The 23,148-nt window shown below is 34.0% G+C and overlaps 1 protein-coding gene and 1 pseudogene across 1 annotated transcript; one reads left to right on the top strand and one right to left on the bottom strand.

Annotated features, from left to right (window-relative positions):
- Positions 1-2,730: 2,730 nt before the first annotated feature.
- LOC107849822 overlaps positions 2,731-23,148 on the bottom strand; it is a 26,411-nt pseudogene continuing 5,993 nt past the window's right edge.
- LOC107849612 (delta(12)-fatty-acid desaturase FAD2) lies at positions 18,677-20,283 on the top strand. The gene has a single exon (XM_016694168.2). It carries the CDS (start codon positions 18,999-19,001, stop codon positions 20,136-20,138), a length of 1,140 nt encoding a protein of 379 aa, XP_016549654.2. The 5' UTR covers positions 18,677-18,998; the 3' UTR covers positions 20,139-20,283.

The raw sequence follows: 23,148 nt of genomic DNA, 5'->3' as shown, positions 1-23,148 counted from the left end.
ATTTATTATGAAACGGGGGGAGTATTATTTTCTCCACTTGTTTGTTTATTAATAGTCACATGCTGACATGCAGTACAATATACCTTCTTCGGGAAACCACCTAAGCTCTCTTTATGCCCAATTTTAGTCTGTTCTGAAACATGCATCATTCTAGTTTCAAAATCTGAAAATCTGATTTCAAACATGCATTCTATTCTGTTCTGAATTAACATGGCATTATCTGAGTTGGTATCGTCACACCAAGACTTGCAAGTCCTATTTCTAAGCCATAATGCATCATGCAAAATTCTTTCATCAAAAACTTAATTCAGGCCACCCAAACATACAGATAGTATAAGAGATTTCATGTTTCGAAAACTATGCAAAAATTCTCATTCTTTCAATAAATATGTGGTGGTCATGTAATCTTTGACAAACCATGCAACTCTTCTCATTATATATTTATATTCTACTTTGGTCAACATAAGCATCCCTCTCTTTTGAAATTAAAACCATAATTCAATCATAGCATTAATCAAGACATTTCATATTATGTTTTTCAAGATACATTCAAAACAGTCCATAGCATATAAAAAGTAAAGAAAAATCATAACAAGAGAGATTCTTTAGGATTCATGTTCTCAATTGCATATTCATCCTTAAACACATGCATACATATATATAGAATTTCAAATCAATTTGGGGGAAGGCCTAAAGACCAAAATAATATTGATCAAGGCTTCTAAAACATGCTAGTAATTGTAAATTCAAAATCCTTTCTTAAAAATCATGATTTCTAAACCGTTAGCATGAATTAAAGATGATTTTTTTGCCCCATGAAATTTTAGGAAAATCCCACATACCTCAAATTAATTAGTTTAAAGAGAAGAACTCGAATCTCGATTCGTTCCTTGAAAATCTTGAACTTAAGGCTTGATTTTCTTAAATTTCTTGTTCTTGGAGAAAATCCTAGTTTAATCATATTTTGAGAGTGAAGAGGAAGTTTTTGATGTTTTAAAACTGATAGTGATTGATTAATAACACTTAAGGGGTGATTTAATTCGTGTGAAAGGTATTTGGAGCGAGGAAAAGACCAAAATACCCCTAAGGAACCCAAAAAAAAATAGTATAATTGCATTAGTTGACGACCAGGGTTGACGGGCCGTCACTCAGGTGATAAGTCGTCACCCATATCGTCACTTTTGGGCTGGTTTTCACCATTCACTGCCTTAGGGTGACGACCAGGTCTGACGGGCCGTCACACAGCTGATAAGTCGTCAGCCTCGTTGTTACGTTTTGGCAGACAGATACTTCAAAGTAAAATGAGCATAACTTTCTACTCCGATACCGTATTAAAGTGAAACTAGTGGCGTTGAAAAGAGGATTCAAAGAACTTTCATTTGATATATAGTAGGTCACCCAGATCAACATATACAAGAAGTTATAGTCAATTGAAGTTGATCAAAGTTTTGACGCTCACTAAAACTTGAACGATAGGAAAGCTTTCAACTAATCCTTGAGTTAAGGGACCTCTATGACCTCAATTAATGCTCAAATAGGTTCCCACAATTCATAATTGATTAACATACCTCAATCTACACATAGAAATGACAATTTTCGTTCTAAATGCGGGATGTTACAATACCACTCCTAATACAGACTCGATGACAACCTTTAACCATAAAACAACTCATCAGTTTACTCCAACTGATAAACTCAACAAAGACTAATATTTACATCTAGCCTTTAACTACCCTTCTTGAGCCGGGAGTCTATCGGAAACAACTTCCCTATCTCAACTCTGAGGTAGTGATATGAACTACGTACACTTATCCTCCCCAGAACCCACTTGGTGGGAATATACTGGGTATGTTGTTGTTGTTTGTCTTTAACTACCCGAACATCACACAAAGATGCTCTCACTAAATCAAACAAAACTTCAATATTCGATAGTACAAACTCCAACACACCTAACAACTTGTGGACAAGGTTCCAGTGTTGCTGTGAGCCTGTGACAAGTTCTGCAGTTTTTCTCCTTTAGTTATTGCTCTCAGGATGATGAATTTCATGAGTATGCAATTGGTGCGGCTCTCAATGATCTTCATGTCAAATATATGCTGGAGATTTTTCATGCATCATGGACTAGGACTTTTACTCCAAATTGAATTTTGCTTGCTATGAGGAAATATGTGATTGATAGAATACGAAAAAGAATTAATGTAACAAATCGACCCCTCAATTTGAGCAATGTTAATGCTTTAGTTACGTTTAGAATGTGCTTATATGTTGAAACTTGAACCTCTCTAGTGCAGGAACAACTTCTTATTTCTTGGCGCTGTTCTACAATCGCCAGGTGGTATACTTAGATAGAGAGAAAGGTTGACTTGAGGAGTCTCGCAATCGTGACTGTTTTGTTTATATACGTGCATGTTGTCATATATGTTTCAATGCAATTATTTGTGCATATACAAAACTCAGTTGTCTTGATCACACTATCAATTCAGCAGGGGGCACTACTGCATGCCCTTGCCATATATTCTTGACAACGGAATGGCTGTTACATGAAACAAACATTTTCATAGTTACTCAACAACAGATTTACAATAATTTTAAAGTGACTATACAAATACAATAGTATGAAAAAATACAATCCAAAATACTTACCACGACTTAGACTGAACATTTAGTTATTGTGATTCCACTTTTACATTAGTGTTTTTTATACCAGAAAATACCCTGGCCTTGAGATCCTTAATCTTTCTCAATATAGATGCACTCAATATCTCTCAATAATGCTTTGTAAAATGGAGTTCCATCAAATCGGTAGTATTCTCCTAGTAAGGGCTTGATAGCTTTGGTTGCTTCCATTGCATGGTAATGTGGTATGGTTGAGAACAGATGATGAAAAACATGCGTATCTGTAATATTGTGGAAGACCTTAGTTAGCACGCCATATTCTCTGTCTACCGTAGCTAGTGCCCCTCTTAGCCAATTCCACTCAGATGAATCATAATGTGGAAATGGCAAGTGAGTGTGTTGTAACATAGTGATTATCACTATCAAGTTATTCACTATTGCGAGGGGCACCCCATAGATGCATAGGAGCCAAGTTAGCCCTTGTGTCAGAGTAACGCAATATAATACATAAATCGTTGCAATCAAACCTGCATCTGAGATGTAGATTTGTAGTCTCTCACGGTCATTATAAATTGGGCTATATGGGTCATAATGACTTGCAAAACAATCATAAGGTCTGCCGGCTACATTGATGGCATAGTACAAAGGCAAGCGAACAGTGAGGGTGAAGGCAAGCATGAATAATCTTCCATAGTGGATTATTCATGTATAATTTGGTGTACCATCTTAGCTTAGTTTTAAGCTTAGGCACATGATTTTCATCATGCTCAAGGGAATTAGTGTTGGAGTGGTGACGACGATGAGTATATTTACATGAGAAATATGGTGTTAAAAGTGCAGAGTGGAAGATAAAACCGACATCCGTTGGTAATCACTGAAGGACTGATGTCCACATTCATGGGCTGATACAACAACAATCTACGAAAGCGAAAACTAAACTATGATACAAAAACAAAAGATAAAGATTGATAGAGAACAATTAATAGATAGACACAATGGATGAATGAATAGCAAATAAAGGGTGTATCAAACCCTAAACCCTCTATTAAATGTCATACAAAGCACCTAATCTCCTACGTATACCTCAAGGGAATTGGATTCCCGAACAATCCTTATTTCTAAACGAAAAATCAACACAAGCGATTCCACGCTTGCCCCAAGCTAATCCAAGCTTGCCTCATACACTCACAAGTGTATACATTTATAATTCTGCAATAACTTCCTACTAAATGAAAGAGAAGTCCTATTTATAGTCTAGGCTAAGTTATTACATCATATGGGGCCCAAAATGCAATTTTAGCATCTGTAGATATAACTCTTGCTGCCACTGTTGCCGCTGCAACCACTGCCAAAGCATCCTGGGATTCCCTCCTTACTGCTTATGCCAAAAGTCGCAAACTCGCATTTTTAGCTTGCGAGATCGCCTAGCTCGTCTCACCAAAGAGAGGCTTCCTGCCACGGACTATCTCAACCAAATCCGATCTCTCTGCGATGAGCTTGCAACTGTAGGAGCTCCTGTCGCTAACTCCAAACTCATTGTCAAGATTCTCACTGGTCTTGGACGAAAATATCAAAAAATCTCAGTAGCAATTCGAGCATGTGACAGCCCAATTTCATATGCCGAACTGTTTGAAAAGCTTATTGATCATCAGCTTTTCGTTAAACACAATGCAATGCCTCACACTACCACAATTACTGTTACTGTTGCTAAAAATTCCAACTCTCAAATAAGGACCAATTCCACTAACAACAATAGGCGTCAAAACAACTACCAGCGACAACGTTCTCAGCCAGGGCATAATCGTCACACCAATCCACAAGAAGTCAACTTAGTGTGTCCGTTATGTGACTGGCCTGGATATTTTGCTCACATTTGTCACTCTCAGTCTCACAATCATTTTCAGGCCCGAGCCAACTTTGCTGAACAAAAAAGGCAGCAATCAGCCACATGGATAGTCGATTCAGGGGATACACACCATGTTGCATCGGATGCCCAAAGTCTCACAAACATTACTGACTACAATGGTCCAGAAGAAATTACTATAGGAAATGGTAACACCATACCGGTAACGACTTATCTACATCTAATTCTAGCTTTCAATTATCGAATATACTTTGCTCCCCTTCCACTGCCAATAACTTGATTTCAGTTTCTCAATTTTACCGTGATAATAAAAAATCCATTGAATTCTCTTATCTTGTGAAGGATCTGAGTACGGGGCACTGCTAGTTCAAGGGCGGAGTAGAGGACGCCTTTATGAGTGGCCGCCACAATGCTGCTTCTTCTCAACCGCAATGCAATGTGGTTGTGTCCTTAGATCTATGGCATCGGCACATGGGGCATCTAACACGTTGTACTCTAGATATATTTTTGAATAAGTTTTTCATTCCTGTTAAGAAAGGCTCTCTTTCTATTTGTAATTCATGCCAATCAAATAAAAGTCATACGCAGTCTTTTTCTACGAATTCCTTGCAGAGTCACAAGCCTCCACAAATTATTTACATTGATGTGTGGGGTTTGTCACCAGTTTTGTCCGTTGACAGAAAAAGATATTATGTTTTGTTTTTAGATCAATTTTCAAAATACATGTGGCTCCACACAATTCAAGCCAAACACGAGGTTTTAGATGTTCTTAAAACACTACATCCATTACTCAAACGCCGGTTTCAAACAAAAATATTATCTTTTTATACTGATGGAGGATGTGAATTTTAGAGTTTAACTTCTTATTTGAAGTCATAGGGCATTGAAAACTTAATTTCTCCACCTTATACTCCACAAAGAGTTTCTATAGTAGAAAGATGACATCGCCATGTTGTCGAGACTGCAAAAACTCTAATGCACCAAGCTTCTTTACCAGCCACCTTTTGGGAGTTTGCATGTCATCACGCCCTTTTTCTCATAAACGGAATGACAACTCCAAATTTAAAAGAAAAGTATTCATACGAGCTTTTATTTCAGGAATCACCAAATTATGATTGACAACATCAAATTTTTTGGCTGTTTATGTTATCCGTGACTGAAACCGTATGCACAAAATAAGCTTGATTCAAAATCAAAGCCCTGCGTCTATCTGGGATTTTTAAACAAACATTATTGCCATCAATGCTTTGATCTGACCACCTCCAAAGTCTATCTTTTGAGAGATGTAATATTTTTTAAAACTAGTTATCCTTTTACCAATATTTTTTCTAATTATAAAAAACAGAATTTGAAAATTTCTTGGGATGAGTTATCTCCTCCAAAAGAGATGAACATTCATATCCCAACAGAGCCACATTGTTTTGAACTACCTTAGTCATTGTCTACAGGCGCACAAAGGTCTCTCTCTGTTCCTTTCACAGTGGCGGTGCCAAGCTCAGGTACATCTCCACTTCTCTTAATAATCCAGCAAACAGCCATGCTTCTCCCAGTTCAATTGCATCAGCTCCTATTCTCCCTTCTCCAGCAGCAACAATGATGCTACCCATCACCCACTACTAAAGCCTTCGGACCTCTAAGGTTACTCCATCCGTGCAAGCTCCACAGATTCCGGCAACCACTGCCTTGCAATCACCATACCTTAATGCCCCTCCACCACAACCAAAACCAGCCACCCTTTCTCACCCAATGGTTACCCGCTAAAAAACAAATAGTCTGAAACCCAAGAATTTTCTTGCCAAAACCAATCTCTTGGCACCAATTCCCCGCTCCTACCGTCAAGCACAACTACCCTCAGTGGCAAGAAGTGTTGAAAGCAGAATATGATGCTTTAGTCAGAAACCAGACATGGGATTTGGTCCCTAGTGATCCCTCCCAGAATGTTGTAGACTATAAGTGGTTGTTTAGAATTAAACATAAACCCAATGGAAGTAACACCTTGAATTTTGGGGCTAGAATTCGAACCGCTGTTTCTATGTGTATAAACTTGAACCTAATTATTTCTATATAAAAATAGGTATCGTGATCATTATTCTAGTGTGAAAAGTGATTTTGAGGGGAAGAATGTTCATATTAAACACTTAGAGTGAAGTGGAGTTAAGAACTTTCGTTATCGATCAAATTTTGGAATTCGATTTTGCAAGGATCAACTCTGAACGTGTATAACTTCTAGAATATATGTAATTTGGGGGATCATGACCCACTGAATTAAATACAAGTATGTCCTCTTTACAACGCATCCGCTTTTGTTTTAATCCGATACCCGAGTGAAAAATAATGGGCATTTTCATGAGGAACCAGCGAGGGTCCATGATGGCAGCGCGACATGGAGCTTATCACGGAGATTTCCCTCCGTGATGCGCTAATGCTTTAAATTCGGGCAATTTATGATTTTTTTTACTTGGGGGAGGGGTATTGAAGTCCTTTCACTTATAAACAACCTCTAAACACTATATTAACCTATTTTCATCAGTTTTCAAGACACAACATCGATTATTTCACTCTAAAAAATCCTCTCTCAAATCCTCCTTTTATCAAGCCAAGGCTAGGGTTCAAAGAGGTGGTTATCTAGGGTCCTAAGGGTCAAATTTCCTTATGCTCTCATCATTATCAAGGTATGTGGGACTATCCTAAACCTCGTGGGCTTAAGACTATCGTATTAACAAGCTTTAAGGATATATAATTACGTATATGTAATGGATTTTGAAACTCATTTGAAGGGCAAGTATAATGAACCCATTTTGATGAAGAGTATGCAATTATCATGGGGTTTTACATAAGCTTGATTTATAATCATGTGCACAGATGATATGAATTTCTAAAAGTGATTTATGAGCGTGATTTATGAAATTTTCTCTCCCATGATGAAACCTATGGTCTTAGCATGTTATGAGTTGTTCTATTGTGTGATTGAATGTTGGGTTTTAACTTTTAAGTGTTTACTATCAATTATGGATTGACGAGTTTTATGATCCAATGAGTGCATGTTTTTCTTAATTTTCTAATGCTCCTTGTGTTAAATGAAAGAAATGCATGTGATTAACCAAAGAATTAGCTACCATGTGTTAAGGACTAGAAAAGTGAGTGTTATGCATAAGCTTTTATATGCTTTTGAAATAAGAACTCTCATATGATGTTTAAATTATTTGGGTGGTCATTAACATGTTTTTGAATGAAAAGGGGCAATGGACATGATACGATATGATATGACTTGCAAGTCTGGATATGACGATACCCTGTTATGAAATGCCCTTAAACTTTTTATAAGCATGAACATTGTTTTTAAGAGGTCAAAAATGGACACTAAAAGAGCTAGACGGTTACTCAAAGAAGGCATGAGTTTAGATAATGCATTGTACGAAATCGTATTTTGTCGATAAGGGTTTATGATGTGCTGAAATATGGATGCAAACTTGGGTTGGAGGCTTGGCCGACAAGTTAATGGCAGACCCATAGTACTATCTAGCTCAGAAGTAACACCAAGAGTTAAGTCAATGTTTTACGAGAATGATTGAAGTTCTTCATATTATGTCCGTGTGTTTTCATTTACCCTATGCTAACTTGTTTTATTAAATGCTCTCACTTATCTATAATATATTAAAAGTGTGGAGGCCTTTAGAAAAGTGAATTGAACTTTTTGCCCTTCATTAAAACAGTCCGCTTTAGACAAAACCGTCTTTTATCCTTTTCCCTACTATTAAATTCTACAAAATAAATATATTAAAATTTTCCTACAATTAAATTCTTTCCAAATTTAGTTTTTTTTCCTACTTCATTAAAACATTTATTTTTTAAATTCTATTTGATTCCTACTTGATTTCTTTCAACCTAAAAACACACTAAAATTTTCCTTCACAAATTTAACTTTTTTCCTTACTTAGATTAAAACACCCGTTTTTCAATTTTTTTTCCAAAGTCAAAGTACCGTAATTAGTCTTGGTCACAATCACTATCACTTTTCGTATCAAAGTGCACTAGGAGTCTTAAAAAATTTCGAAGTTTAGAGGAGTCCTTTTTTTTTTCTTTCATTGTTGGAGGTATTTTAATACAAATCATATGCATATTCAAAATTAATTTTTTATTTTGATTTGGGAATCCTTTTGTTTGCCTATTCTAAAATTTCTATAAAAGGAGTTGTAATTTCAAAAAAAGAAATTCATTAATTTTGTCTAGTGTTTTTAAGTTTTTTAGGTCATTCTTTCACACAATAACACTTAGATCTTCTCTGTTTATGCATACTACTAACATGTCATTGTTGTTCAAAATCAATTTTTAAGTTCTAATTAAAAATTTGGCAACCTATTGTCGCGGTATTTGTTCATTTTATGTGGATTCTAATTCCGCTTCTTCAAATATTAATTGGTATGATTTTCCGCAGTTGCTTTCTTCCTATAATTAAGTTGATTAAACAAATTCTTTGGTTATATATATATAGTTAATGTAGAGATTGACTGTTTTCTCATGATCTTTTGACAGCTTCAAGCTCATCGTTAAGCAACATCAATCTTTTTGGTACTACATCAACCTGTTCCTCCTTTTGGAGGTAAAGACTTAATTTTGTTCTGACATTTTTTCAAATTCCATGATTACATCCAAGCCAAAAAGAATAGGGTGTGCAATTTTCTCAAAAAAAAAAATGAAGAAAAGAATCACTATCATCAACATGTTTTCTTTGTGCAACTTGCTGCAGTTAAAATTGCATTTGTTTCTAGCTTAATTTTGATGCATTATTATGTTTTATCAACTGAATTTAACATAGAATTAATGCTCTCTCATCTCGGTCTGTCTAAATTAGGTCAGAAGAAAGACCACTTAGACTATTGCATGGGAGTATAATGACCTATAGACGCTCTTTGAATATGTTTTTTTTCAATGACTTCTCTCCAAATGAAAGTAGATCTTTCTTTCTCGCCTGTGGTCCAGGTGTGGATTGGCATACATAGATAGATGCTACACTTAATATTGCCAATTTCATGTAAGGAGTATTGATCTGTAATCAATGTTGAGCTTTTATTAGATGCTACTAAGTACTATTTATATTCTTACTTTAAAGTTTGGATATCTTAAGTGTTCAATGTTGATCAAATTTGCAAACCAGGAAAAGAAAGTATTGGAGACACTAATGCAAACGTCAAAGAAGTGTTACATGATATTCTCTTTAGTATCATTTGTAGATTTTACAAAGATGAAGGGTTGGAGACACTAATACAAACATCAAAAAAGACATAATTGGTAATTTTAATTGCCAAGAATAAATTTAGTTAAAGTTTTTTTATCTTTCTTTTTTTTACTATATATTTTTAGTTTATAAAAAAAGATCAACTATATGTTTAGTTTATAAATCCAAACTACATGCTGCAAACTATTTTCCATATAAGTGAATTTGAAATTTTGTTAATTTTAACTCTCAAGAATAACAACACTTACCAGAGAGTAGTATTTATTTTTATTTCTTTCGTTTTTATTAGATGTCTAAAATTAAGTTTGTTGTGCGACACCGTAATGTCCTCGGGATAGAGTTGCACTAACTATTTTAAATTGTTTAAGATTTCTTCCTTTATTATTTGAATTAACAATAAATTGAATTAACAAGTTATTAATTCAAAGTGCTATTATTCTAATAGAAATTGAAAGACTAATCTTTTTATCCTCATTTTTCTAAAAAAAGCAAAGTGCTGAATTTTTAAAATTTATGTTATTTGACAATAATTTCTGAAGAATTTTATAAAAGTCATGTATTTTTTAAAAACAAATTATGATCTATTTTGATTAAGAATGGAATCAATGGAATTATAATAATTTTTAAGTTTAAATTAATGTATATTTGGGGTCATTCTTAATATTGTTCCATCTTCTTAAATTTGTGTAGGTTCGATATAAAAAATTTCATACTAGAGTCCTATTGGAAATCAAAAAATTACAGACTTAAAATAATATTAAGAATTTTCAAGCCGTTATAGTATTCAATTTAATATTATTAACGTGACATACACGTGCAACGCACGTACACCAGACTAGTGTTATACAAAATATATGTTATATGTTTGAATTGTTCTACATACCAATACTTTTTCGAGTATTGCCGAGGGCCTTGTCCTAGTCCCGATTTAGGCAGTCAATTGTATGGTTTTATGGCCCGACCGGGGGGCTTTGTCCTAGTTTAGGCAAACTATTAAGACTTAAGAGGGCCTCCTGAGGCTTCGTGGTTCGGGATGCCCGTCGCGGCAATTAGTAACGGCCCAAACCAGTGATATTATCCGCTTTAAGCACAGACCCGCACGACTTTAAAATGCATCACTAGAGAGTAAGGTTTGCTTACTTATATACCCAGCATCTCTCATGTATTTTTCCGATGTGGGATTCCCTATCTTAAGTTGAGGTGTTATAGTAATAATATTTAAAAAATATTTATTTTGGACAAGATATAAAATTTAAAAGGTACAATACATAACGTTCCGTTTAACTTGGTCTCAACGATCATCTATGCCATAAAGTTGAACAAGTAGACAAACGTGTCCTAGACAACAAATCGATACAATATTACACCTTATTAAGAGTAAAATACTCTAAACTCTTCTTTCTACTTTTTCTTAAGGTGAACATACAAAGTGAACAGGACAACAAATATTCATAATGCATAATTTATAGAAGTATCCGAACATCATCTACAAGTTAAGGAAAACTTCCCCAATGTTATGTCCATGACGATTCAAAAAGATGGCATGCACACCCATTTGACTAATACAGAAGAGAGAGCAAGCTATTACATCGGTCTAATAACAAAATAAATCAACTATCTTATTCTAAAGGGAAAAGACTCAAATATACCATTGACCTATTAGAAATGACTTATTTATGCCATCAGTTAAAAGTTTGGCTCATTCATGTCATCGCTGTTACAAAATTGGCTCATCCATGCCATTAATTTTTAACGGTGGTTTTCAAAACAGCTTTGCCACGTGGCCTTTTATTAAAGGTTCACGTCATTAATTAAAATAAGGAAAAAGGCTCAAATATGCCATTAAACTATCAAAAATGGCTCATTTATGCCATCAGTTAAAAGTTCAACTCATTCATACCATCGTCGTTATAAAATCAGCTCACTCATGTCATTACTTTTTAATGGTGGGTTTTTAAAAATAGTTTTGCCATGTGATCTTTTATTAGAGGTCCGCGACACTAATTAAAATAAATCAACATTAATTTTAAAATAGCTTAGACCCATTAAAAACAACCGATTCATTTAACATAACCCGACCCACACCCATTAAAATATTTTTTCCTACAACAACAACAATTTTTCTAATCAGAAAAAATAGTGATTAATGTATATCCTTTGGCTATTTCTAGTTGATTCTAAATCATTATAAAGGTTACGCTTAATAAAAACCTCAAAAATTCTATCCTACAGTAACTGATTAGTTTTAGTTTCAGTGACTCCAATATATACTCCGAAATTGCAAGAAAATAAACCAATGAACAATTAGAGCAACCAAGAAAAAGAAAGAGGCGTACCAATAAAACTTCTCCATTCTCCCATCACGAATTAGGGGAGTATACATTATTGAAAAAATAATTTCCAAATAACGACTTAAAAGAAGTCTGTTATCCCAATTATCCCGCCATGCATATGGAATAACTTCTGCCATCACGAATTAGTGGAGCATACATTGTTGAAAAATCATTTTCAAATAACGGCTTAAAAGAAGTCTGTTATATGGTATAACTTCTCCCATCATTACGATATAAATACTGGAATAAATAATCTCGATACTAACTAATTTAAGATATTTTGAAATTAATATTGATTTCTTTTAATTAATGACGTGGACTTCTAATAAAAAATCACGTGGCAAAGCTATTTTTAAAAATCCATCATTAAAAAGTAATGGCATGAGTGAGTTGATTTTATAATGGAGATGGTATGAATGAGCCGAAGTTTTAACTGATGACATAAATGAATCATTTCTGATAGTTCAATGGCATATTTGAGCCTTTTTGCTTATTTTAATTAATGACATGGACCTCTAATAAAAGGCCACGTGGCAAAGTTGTTTTTGAAAACCACCATTAAAAAGTAATGGCATAGATGAGCTGATTTTGTAATGGCGATGGCATGAATGAGCTTAACTTTTAATTGATGTCATAAATGAGTTATTTCTGATAGTCCAGTGTCATATTTAAGCCTTTTCCCTATTCTGAAATCTAAATGATAACATAATATTTGTTTGCTGGAGAACTTCAGCAAGAGACTAATATATATCTATCTACATCTTTTTGAAGGTATACTGGTGAACTTTTATCCTTTGAAATGTCTAGTACTGTATTGTCACGGCCCAAATTCGGAATCGTGATGGCACTAATTCCATCCTCTGTGATAGATAAGTCAAATGCTTAATTTCAAGAACAACATCTCAAATTCATAGAAGCGAAAGAAAATAAGAACATAAACAATCCCGAATAATCTCATAAATAGACAGGCTAGTAAAATCAAATAATACATAATCCCATGTCAGGAAGTCACTAATACAAGCCACTAAATACAGAACCAAAAGAAAGTTTGAGTCTTTCAAAATGCGGAAAATGCATAAGGGCAAGGCTGAAGGAGATTTCAGTAGTTTCTAAAGTCAGAAGCAGCTACCTCGAATCTCCAATGATGCTAGTAAAGAAGGAACCACAGGAATCAATATTCGGAGGTCATCGGATTTGTACAGGCACGTAAGGTGCAGAAAAAGTAAAAGTGACTATGAAACCACGTGCATTCAGCAAGCATCATCGACCGACCCTAATTCAAAGTGGTGATGAGTAACACTACGTAAATCATCTAAAAACAAATATACAACCTGCACTCAGGAAAACCACCTTAATCTAACTGAATAGTCAAGTTTAATAGTCATAACGATATCATAACACAATCCAAGAATTTCTCAATCCAGTGAAATAAATAACACATATACAATAAGTACAAGGTCAACGAATACACTTTAACCAATCTGAACAAAATGAATCAATGCAATGCATATGCTGTGTACACACCTACTAAGCAATGACTTCAAGGTCAGAATCCATAGGGGACTCACAAGGTCCATGTACTGTACAGGCGTGCACTCCGATCCCAATCAATGTATTGCGCAGGCGTGCACTCCGATCCCAATAAATATACTGTGTAGGTGTGCACTCCAATCCCAATATATATATTGTGTAGGCGTACACTCCGATCCCAATAAACATACTATGCAGGCGTGCACTTCGATCCCAATAAATATATATAATATTGTGCAGACATGCACTCCGATCCCATGTGAAATACAATGCACGATGTGCAGGCGTGCAACTCCGACCCCAAATCATCAATAAAGTAAAGCAAAGCATTTCGTGTCTTAAACCATATCAGACATCAATTTCAAAGTCAACTCAACTTATCAAGTGAGAGCATCATCATTAGCTAGCTTTTTCAATAATTTATTTACCATAACAAATCAGTCTATCGGGCTAGCAAATAGGGAAAAACAGTTTAAACATACAATTAAGTTATTTTATCCCTTTAAACAACACCGATACCCGCATAGATGCTCATCATAATTACCTATATGGGACCCCCAATTCTCATTACTCCCACTACAAATAACTAATAAATATTCAACTAAGCACTTTGAAAACAAATCTAAGGAAAATCTCAACTTGCCTCAAATCAACGCCCAAGTGTCAATTTACAAACTTGCCCTTTCGTAAAACTGTGGAATGATCAAAGTCTGTCCAAAACATGTAATCCCCATAAAGATATGAACTAAATCTAATTCATCAAATTTTCAACTAAAACAAACCGTTATTTAGTTCTCAAATTAATAAAGTCTTACTCTAAAAACTCTAGACTTAAAACTAAATCTATCAAGATAGAAGTTGTTAATGTCATATAAAGTACCGGTAGAAACTTAAACTAAAAACGACGAAATAAGGGTACGAAAACGAGAAATCAAAGCAGTACAACTTATAATTACTTAGGCAAACCTTACTTTTTTGTTTAATTTTATAAAAAAAAAAAAAAAAGAATAGTCAGTGATTAGTTTATTCCACTAATAATCATTATCCGATGGTTACATTTTTCCATTATTATTTAACTAACCCAACTGCCCACAATTTCCAATAGTACTCCAGTCATCACTGCAATTGTTAATTCTTTAAATACGTAGTAACCATGTTACTAAAATTCTTAGAACTTCTAATAAAAACAAAAGAGTAAGTCAAGCCATCAATATTGCCCAAAATCATTAGGCCATAAACTTTACTCATAATTTTCTTTTCTTCTTTTAACCAAATTCAATGCATGCTTTTTCAAACAAATTACCACTGACATCAAAGATTTCTATCCCATTTCATAAATAATCATACTACTGTATACGTATATATTAAATACCACCTAACCTAAATCTTCAAAAACTCTCTGCAATGGTGAAAACAGCCACTGTTGTAACCCTCTTTCCCTCAACACTTCTGATATTACTATTATTATTACTAGTTTAAGTGTACACGCTTTGTGCGTACCTCACTTTAATGAGTTCAAACATTACAATAAATAGTATATTTGTTTAAATAATAAAAATGAATATAATAATTAAATTTAATATCTTTTGAGCATGTAAATATGGAGAATTTATTTATTAAACCTAACCTTTACTAAAAATATTTTTAAAAGTCGATCGATATTCATCTATCATCTGTAAATTGCAACAAAACAATAAAAATATACAATGATAGAGACATCAAAATAATACAATTAAATCTAATTTTTACAAACAAAATTTTTCTCAAAGTCATCCGACACTCATCTACAACCTATAAACAATAACAAAATAATACGATAAAAGAGATTGCAAAAGAATACAACTAAACCTAACCTTTACATAAAAATATTCCTCAAAACCGACCAATACTTATTATCACTTGTAAACTGCAACAAAATAATACGATAAAAGTGATATCAAAACAATACAATTAAACTTAAAATTTACACACAAAAATTTCTCAAAGCAGATCGAAATTTATCTCCGAAAACAAAACAGTAAGATAATAAATATATCAAAACAATACAATTAAACCTAACCTTTACACAAAAAATTCTTAAAAGGCAGCCGACATTCATCTACGACCTGTAAACTATCAAAAAATATAATAGTAATCACAGAGCTTTGATTTTTATCCAATTAATTCTTGTCTGAGCGAAAATGTTGACCCTAAAGAATGATTTTGAATGAAAACAAAGAAGATATACATATACACACATGTTGAATTCTATTATGTTGAAAAAATCAGTGAAGAAGTTGAGGGTTAGAAAATCAAGCATCCACCAATCTAGACATGCAATCGAATCAAGTTAGATGTGCATCAATCATATTCTCTCAATAGGAAAATCGATTTGTTCTCTAGTTTAACGTATATCTCAATATTTAAGTAGAAAAGAAAATATTAATTAATTCTCCTACCATATATTTTAGGAGTCTCATATATTTTAGGAAGTATAGTAGAAAGGAAAATATTAATTAATTCTCCTACCATATATTTTAGGAGTCCCATATATTTTTAGAAAATCTAGTTAATATAATACAAAATAATTAAATAATAAATTTAAAAAATAGTAAAAAGACAGTTTTATCTAAAGAAAAAATCTTTTAATGAAGGTCAAAAAGTTCAGTTAATATAATAAAAAATAATTAAATAATAAATTTAAAAAATAATAAGCCTAAAAATGTCCCCAACCCATGTAAACCTATCCTAAAATGATTTATCTTCGATATTGAGGTCTTACGGGCTCATTTCATACACTTTTTAAGCATCAAAAGTCCGGGGTGTTACATGTCTCACCTTCTATATGTTCATCTCTTGGTTTCTTAAAGGCTATGGTTTACGAAAAGAATGTTCAACATTGGGAAATCATGAAAAACTGTGAATTGGGAAAGGATCAGAGCTGATGCCAATCACCATGGAAATAAGGGTGGAGGTAGAGGGAGACCTAATAATTTTTACTTAGACTATAGGAATTTTTACTTAGACTAATAATTTTTACTTAGACTATAGGTTTGACGGTAGTTCAGAATACATAAACTTCAAATTTCCTATAGTGTGACCAGTGACGGAGCCACCTTATGATTAGAGGGTTCATCCGAACCCCTTCAACGGAAAATTATACTAGTTATATATGGTTTCAGTGGCGGAGCCACCTTATGATTAGGAGGTTCATCTGAACCCTTCGACGAAAAATTATACTAGTTATATATGGTTAAAATTATTTTTTATGTATATATAATTGATATTGAACCCCTTCGGCTAGTTCGTGTGCCTACTTTTTTCGATTTTGAACCCCCTTGGTGAAAATTCTGGTTCCGCCACTGAGTGTGACATAGTATGATCATTACAAGTAGAGTATTTTTTAAGATATATATTAGACTAATCTCCTGTTGTACTAATATAATAGTATAGAAGTATTTCATCACGAACTCTTGGCTTTTCAATAAACAACATTAAGTGCTTAACTCACCCCAAAAGCTAGATCAACTCATGAGGGAAGGATTGTTCAAGTCCATATAATCAAATCAACAGGTTGTTCCCCACCAATGTGGGATTTTCGCCCACTCTAACACCCCCTTTCATGCCCAGGGCCTAACTGGCGCGTGGATCAAGAATCCAAATAGGGATGAATCTGGCTCTCATACCATGTAAAAATATGGCAACTGGGCTTAACTCACAAGCCAAAAGATAGCTTATGAGGGGAGGATTATCCAAGTTCATATAAGCAAACCACTAATCTATTCCCAAACCAATGTGAGACTTTAACTCACTCTAACAATAACATATTGTTAAAACTGGTAATAAGCTTCTCAAAAATCAAGTAATAATAAATGAGAAAATATATAATTTCACCCTGAACTTGTCCACATAACTTACTTTAGACCCTAAACTATACAGATAATTATATACCCCTTAATAACTGTAAGATGAAGTTTTTACGACCCTAATTACTGACGTGGAAAATTTTTTTAAAAAAAAAGCATCGCGTAAATGGCCAAAAAAAATGAAAAAAGGTAGGATCCACTTTTAAATTTTACAAATTTTCTTTTCTTTCATCTTCCTCACACCCCCACCACCCCTCTCTTCTCCTTCTTCAATTTTTTTTTCAAATTCATTCAACAAACCTAACTAATTCATGATTGAGACATATTTGATTGAAATTTTTAAGTAATAGTTTTAAAAAAAAAGGTTAGGAATTGAAAGAATACCAACTAGTGGTCAAATTTTCAATCTACTAATTCAAACATTAAATTTTCAACTACATACAAATATTATGAGTTATAATCTTTTGTAATTATATATGCATTAAAATAGTTAAAGAAAAATTCCTATTTGATTACAAAACACGAGTAAATGGTGTAACTTTTTGTGAAAAACGATAAGAGTGTGATATTATTTTTTCTATTTTTCATATGAAGTTGTCGATTTGAAGCCGAGACGGTGAAGCTGGATTTGGGGGTTGGGGGTGGGGAAGTTGCATATTTAAGAAAAGGAAGGGGAGGGGGGGGGGGGGGGACTGGGGGGGGGGGGCGGGAGAGGAAAAGTTGGAATAAGTTTTTTTTTTTCTCTCTATATATATGTATATATTGGTTTGAGAGATTATTTAAAAAAAAAATATTTACGTGGCACTGATGTGTCTCAAATGTGGCGCGTGTGTACTGCACTCTCCATAGTGAGATTGGTATAATATTTTTGGAGTGGCATAAATTCACTTGAAAGTTATTAAGGGGTATATAATTACCCGTGTAGTTTAAGCTCTAAAGTAAGTTATGGAGACAACTTCAGGATGAAATAATGTATCTTCTCAATGATAAATTAATCCATTTGAACATATATATAAATTGTATAAGGTGATTAGGGAAAGGATTTAATATTTTCATGACATAGAAGTAAGATGACTAATCATGATCAGTCCATTTTTTCCCTTCAACAAGCAACATTACTGTACTGCATGTGACTATTAATAATCAAACACTCGAGAAAGTTCAAACAATGAAAAAAGTCAAAAACTGAAATCCTTAGTCTTCCATTTTTTATACTAATAAAGTTGGACAAAGGAAACCACCAGGAGGTGTCTAGGATGGATGCAATCCCTCCAACTCAACCAGAGGTCTCGGTTCCAGTTAAAAAGTTCCGGTAGGGAGCACTTCTCTATTAAATAGATGATAGGAAACACTTCTCCCTTAAATGAGCCCTATGTTAAGGAAACCTAGAATAGTCAGACCAACAATTTTATTTTATTCTTTTTGAAAAAATAATTAAAAAATTACCCTGTCTTCCTCCATTTTCTATAAAGAAGAGAGAAAGTGGGAGAGAGAGATATCCAACCTTGGGTAAGGCTATCTTTGAATTGTGAGGTAGTCTTTTTCTCACCAAAAGTCTGGGAGGTGGTGGCAATATGTCTACTCCAACAACTAAAACTGAACAAAACAGAAATCCAATCCAAAGAGCGCCAACTTCAAAGCCTCCTTTTACAATCGGTGATATCAAGAAGGCTATCCCTCCTCACTGCTTTCAACGATCTCTCATCCGCTCACTCTTCTATGTTTCTCGTGATGTTATAGTAGTTTTCGTCTTCTGCTACATCGCCACCAATTACTTCCACCTCCTTCCATCCCCCCATCGCTACATAGCATGGGTTACTTATTGGATCGTTCAAGGTTGTGTTTGTACTGGAATATGGTTGATTGTCCATGAATGTGGCCACAATGCCTTTAGTAATTACCCGTGGGTAGATGACACTGTTGGTTTTATCCTCCACTCTGCAGTTCTAGTGCCATACTTCTCATGGAAATATAGTCACCGTCGTCACCACTCCAACACTAATTCCCTTGAGCGTGATGAAGTCTATGTGCCAAGAATTAAATCTGAACTACAGTGGTTTGTCAAATCCTCAAACAATCCCCTAGGACGAATAGTGCTACCTATAGCCACCCTCACTCTTGGCTGGCCATTGTATATGACCTCTAATTTCTTGGGAAGACATTATGACCGCTTTGCATGTCATTTTGATCCATATAGTCCTATATTTAATGATCGTGAGAGGTTATGGGTCTACATTTCAGATGCAGGTGTGCTCACAACAACTTATGTGTTGTATCGCGTTGCTCTGGTGCAAGGGCTAGCTTGGCTTGTATGTATTTATGGGATGCCCATTCTATTTCAGAATGCCATCTTAATATTACTTACTTTTTTGAATCACATTCATCCTTCATTGCCGCATTACGATTCATCCGAGTGGGACTGGTTAAGAGGAGCTCTAGCTACAGTAGACAGAGACTATGGTGTGCTTAATAAGGTCTTTCACTATGCTCCATCCACTCACTTGATACATCATTTATTCTCAACCATACCACATTACAATGCATTGGAGGCAACTGAAGCTGTCAAGCCATTACTAGGAGAATACTACCAATTTGATGGTACTCCTTTTTACAAAGCGTTCTGGAGGGAGATAAGCGAGTGCATTTATGTGGAAAAAGATGAAGGATCTCACGATAATGGTGTTTATTGGTTTAAAAACAAGCTCGAAAAATGAATACAAAAAGCTAGTTACTTGAATCAGTTAAATAATGTTTAACGTGAGTCGATTTAGTATTTTAAATTAATGTTTTTGTATCGTTAATTGCTTGGATTGTAATTTCCAATCACCTCATAATGTATCATTTTAGATGTTATATGTGTCTGTTCCCTTTGTTCATCCATAAATTTCACTTCATTTTTCGTGGCATCGTCATTGCTTCACCCTCTTCCAAATATATCTTAGGCTCGGTGAAGTATATTGATAGTTTTTATATATACAATAAAGGCGCGCAATACACAAACATGCCTTTTAACTTGGCATCTAGGCCTCAAACTTTGTATATGCACTAGCAATCACTTAAACTATCTTAAAGTTGAACAAGTAACACATGCGTCCTTTACAGTGGTGGGGTCAACATCTTATCTAAGGGGGTTCAAAATCAAAAAATGTGAGCAAAAGAACTAGTGGAGGTGGGTTCAACGTCTGCTATAAATACATGAAAATTACGCTTCTATAAATAGTATAATTTTCCGTCGAAGGGGGTTCGGATGAACCACCTCACTATTAGCTAGCTCCGCCCCTGGTCCAACATGACAAATCACTACATATAAGGAGTAAGATCTCTTATGGCGATGTGAGGCCTTTTAGGAACATTGTTCGGGCTTGGACCAAAGTTGACAATATCACACCTTGTATTTGTATTAGAAAATGCATTAAGATATAAAAACATTGAATTGTAAATTCAGTACAAAAGACTATCTATTCTATGGTTGAGATGAAGAATAATTTTTAAAATGTCAGACAAATCTCGTGGTGTACTATTATAATACTGTAGAAAGATTTGACCATGTTCTCTTAGCTTTTTGATAATCAGCATTATTGAAAATTTGAGAAAGAGAATCAAGTCATTATTATAATTACAATAAATTAATCCATAAGGAGAGTTGACAAATCTCTTTGTGTACAAGTACAAATACTATAGAAAGATTTGATCATGGTCTCTTAGGTTTTTAATCTAAGAAGTATTTTTGGGAATTTGAGAAAGAGATCAAGTCTTGATTATAATTACAATAAATTTATCCATAAGGAGAGTTAGGAAATCATGATCTGTTCAATTTTTTAACTAAGCATCATTATTATACGAGTAAATGTACTGATTCCACCCTGAATTATAAACGAAATTGCTGAGACACACCCGAACTTAAAGGAAGTCCTATTACGCCTGGATTAATTAAAACTGTATTTTTGGCAACCTTAGTGCCTACGTAGCACATACGTGTGCCTACGTGGATCTTCAGTGTCAGTGGAGGATCCACCTTGTCAAGGGGTTCATCCGAACCCCCTTCAACGGCAAATTATACTATTTTTATACGGTCAAAAATATTTTTATGTATATATAGTAGATGTTGAATCCCTTTCAATTAGTCCGTATGTTTACTTCTGAATTCCCTCAATGAAAATTCTGGCTCCACCATGCAGTGTGCCACTTAGGCACTAAGATTGCCAAAAATACAGTTTTAATCAGTCCATGAGTAATAGGACCCCCTTTAAGTTAGAGTGTGTTTCATCAATTTCTTTTATAGTTCAGGATGGAAACGGTACATTTTCTATTATTATACTGCACAAAGTTTTCGATAAGGAGGTTGACCAAACGACACCATCAAGAAGTGTATGGGATGGATGAAATCCTCCAGCTCAACTAGAAGTCTCGGGTTCTTGTTAGAGAGATCCAGTAGGGAGCACTTCCCTATTAAATTGCTGATAGGTAGCACTTCTCCCCTTAAATGAGCCCTACGCTAAGCAATCCTTGACTAGTCAGACCATAAAGTTCTGAATATCAGATGGTTATAGAAGACAAATATTATGTTATCATTTAGAATAAGATAGTTAATTCATTTTGTTATTAGATCGATGTAATAGCTTGCTCTCTCTTCTGTATTACTCAAATAGGGGTGCCATCTTTTTGAATCGTCATGGACATAAGATTGGAGGTTTTCCTTAACTTTTAGAAGATGTTTGGTTACTTCTATAAATTTTGTGTTATGAATATTTGTTGTCCTGTTCATATAAACGTAGAGTAAATGCTGGACAAAATTTTATTATTGATGAATGCAGAAAGCATTTTAAATAGAGTTACAGAGAAAATAAGAAGACTTCTACACAAACATTACCAACGTAATCTAAATAAACAATGCCGGTTGAAGGCGGTATCCTAAACGAAGTAAAATTGCTTAAACTAAGGGTGTTAAGTGGGCCGGGCCGGGTCAACCCGGAACCGGCCCGTGAAAGTTAGACGGGTTGGTGGTCCGGGACGGGTTCGGGTTCAACAGTAAAAATTTTAAAAACAAACCTGACCCGGCCCACTTAACCCAACCGGATCAAACCCACCTAAACCCGGTTAAAAAACCGGTCAAACCCGTTTAAAAAAAAAAAATTCCAATATACACTGCAATTATATACACTATATACACTCCAATATACACTATATATTTTTTTAAAAAATGTATACACAATTACACATATATATGTACGATTCAATATATACGACTATACGTACAACTTTAAATAAAACATATACTACAATATTACCATAAATATATATACACTATAATATATATATATATATATATATATATATATATATATATAGTTATATATAGTTATATACTAATTTATAAAATATATACACATTTATACGTTAAATATATACGTTTATAGAAGAACTATACACATATATACGCACCATTCAATATATATGTAATACTTTAAGTAAAATATATACTACAATATATATATATAGTTATATACTAATTATTAAAACATATACACATGTATACGTTAAATATATACTACTTTAGAAGATATATACACATATATACACACCATTAAATATATTATATATGTACTACTTTAAATAAAACATATACTACAATATATATCTATAGTTATACATTAATTTATAAAATATATACACATGTATACGTTAAATATATACGGCTATAGAAGATATATACACATATATACG

Source organism: Capsicum annuum, unplaced genomic scaffold (genome assembly GCF_002878395.1).
Source record: "Capsicum annuum cultivar UCD-10X-F1 unplaced genomic scaffold, UCD10Xv1.1 ctg3878, whole genome shotgun sequence".
Lineage (NCBI taxonomy): Eukaryota > Viridiplantae > Streptophyta > Magnoliopsida > Solanales > Solanaceae > Capsicum > Capsicum annuum.
Note: the sequence above shows the minus strand (reverse complement) of the source record. Positions and strands in the feature narration are given on the sequence as shown.